Source organism: Pterocles gutturalis, unplaced genomic scaffold (assembly GCF_000699245.1).
Source record: "Pterocles gutturalis isolate BGI_N339 unplaced genomic scaffold, ASM69924v1 scaffold29981, whole genome shotgun sequence".
Lineage (NCBI taxonomy): Eukaryota > Metazoa > Chordata > Aves > Pterocliformes > Pteroclidae > Pterocles > Pterocles gutturalis.
Window position 1 is genome coordinate 404 of NW_010101373.1, and position 725 is coordinate 1128.

General features: G+C 57.4%; 1 protein-coding gene across 1 annotated transcript in view; it reads left to right on the forward strand.

Annotated features, from left to right (window-relative positions):
* Window positions 1-725, forward strand: part of DYSF (dysferlin) — a gene marked incomplete at both ends in the record, with an annotated part of 14313 nt that overhangs the window by 162 nt on the left and 13426 nt on the right. The window contains 1 exon segment of the mRNA XM_010083302.1: window positions 505-620. Within this exon segment, the coding sequence (XP_010081604.1) occupies window positions 505-620 (116 nt within the window).

A 725-nucleotide genomic window follows, 5' to 3' on the forward strand; every position in this document is an offset into this window, starting at 1 on the left:
CCCTCCCCTGCAGGAGCGGGGAAAGGGGCTCCACTGCCCCTCCCCATGGCTTTGGGGTGTCCACGTTGGGCAGCGAAGCCTTCATGGGCTAGCGTGCGAGCAGCCGGCTCAGGAGCTCAGAGCAGGACCCTGTGAACAATTTCTGCCCCTTTGCTGCTCCTTTTGCTCAAAGTTTCATAAAAACGAGCTATTCCCTTCTGAGCATCCTCATGCTGCACGGGTCAGCTCCTCAGCTGGTGTGAATTGCGTGCTGGTTGGCACCAGCAAAGTGATGCTCTCCTTCTCTGGGGACACTTCGTGGGGTCTGTCCCCCCGCCCAGCCCCATACCCACTGTGTCCCCTGCAAAAAAGGTAAGTGGTCGTAGGGCTCAAAAGGGTGAAAAATTGCAGCATTTTGGTGGCCTTCAACCATGTGCATGTGGTCCTGCCGCGAAGCCTCGCGGGACACGTCCCTGAGGTGCCTTGGGGACTCTCTAATGTCTCTTTTCCCCCCCTGGTCTGCAGTGGACGATGGGCTCGGGTTCCTGCCGACCTTCGGTCCCTGCTACATCAACCTCTACGGCAGTCCCCGGGAGTTCACCGGCTTCCCCGACCCCTACGAGACGCTCAATTTAGGAAAGGTGACGTCGGCTTCTTCCCAGCGCAACCTCAACTAAACCACCACCTCTCCTTGGCAAAAAAAAGCTGCTATTAACCCAAACTGGCTTTATTATTAGGAGCCCGTG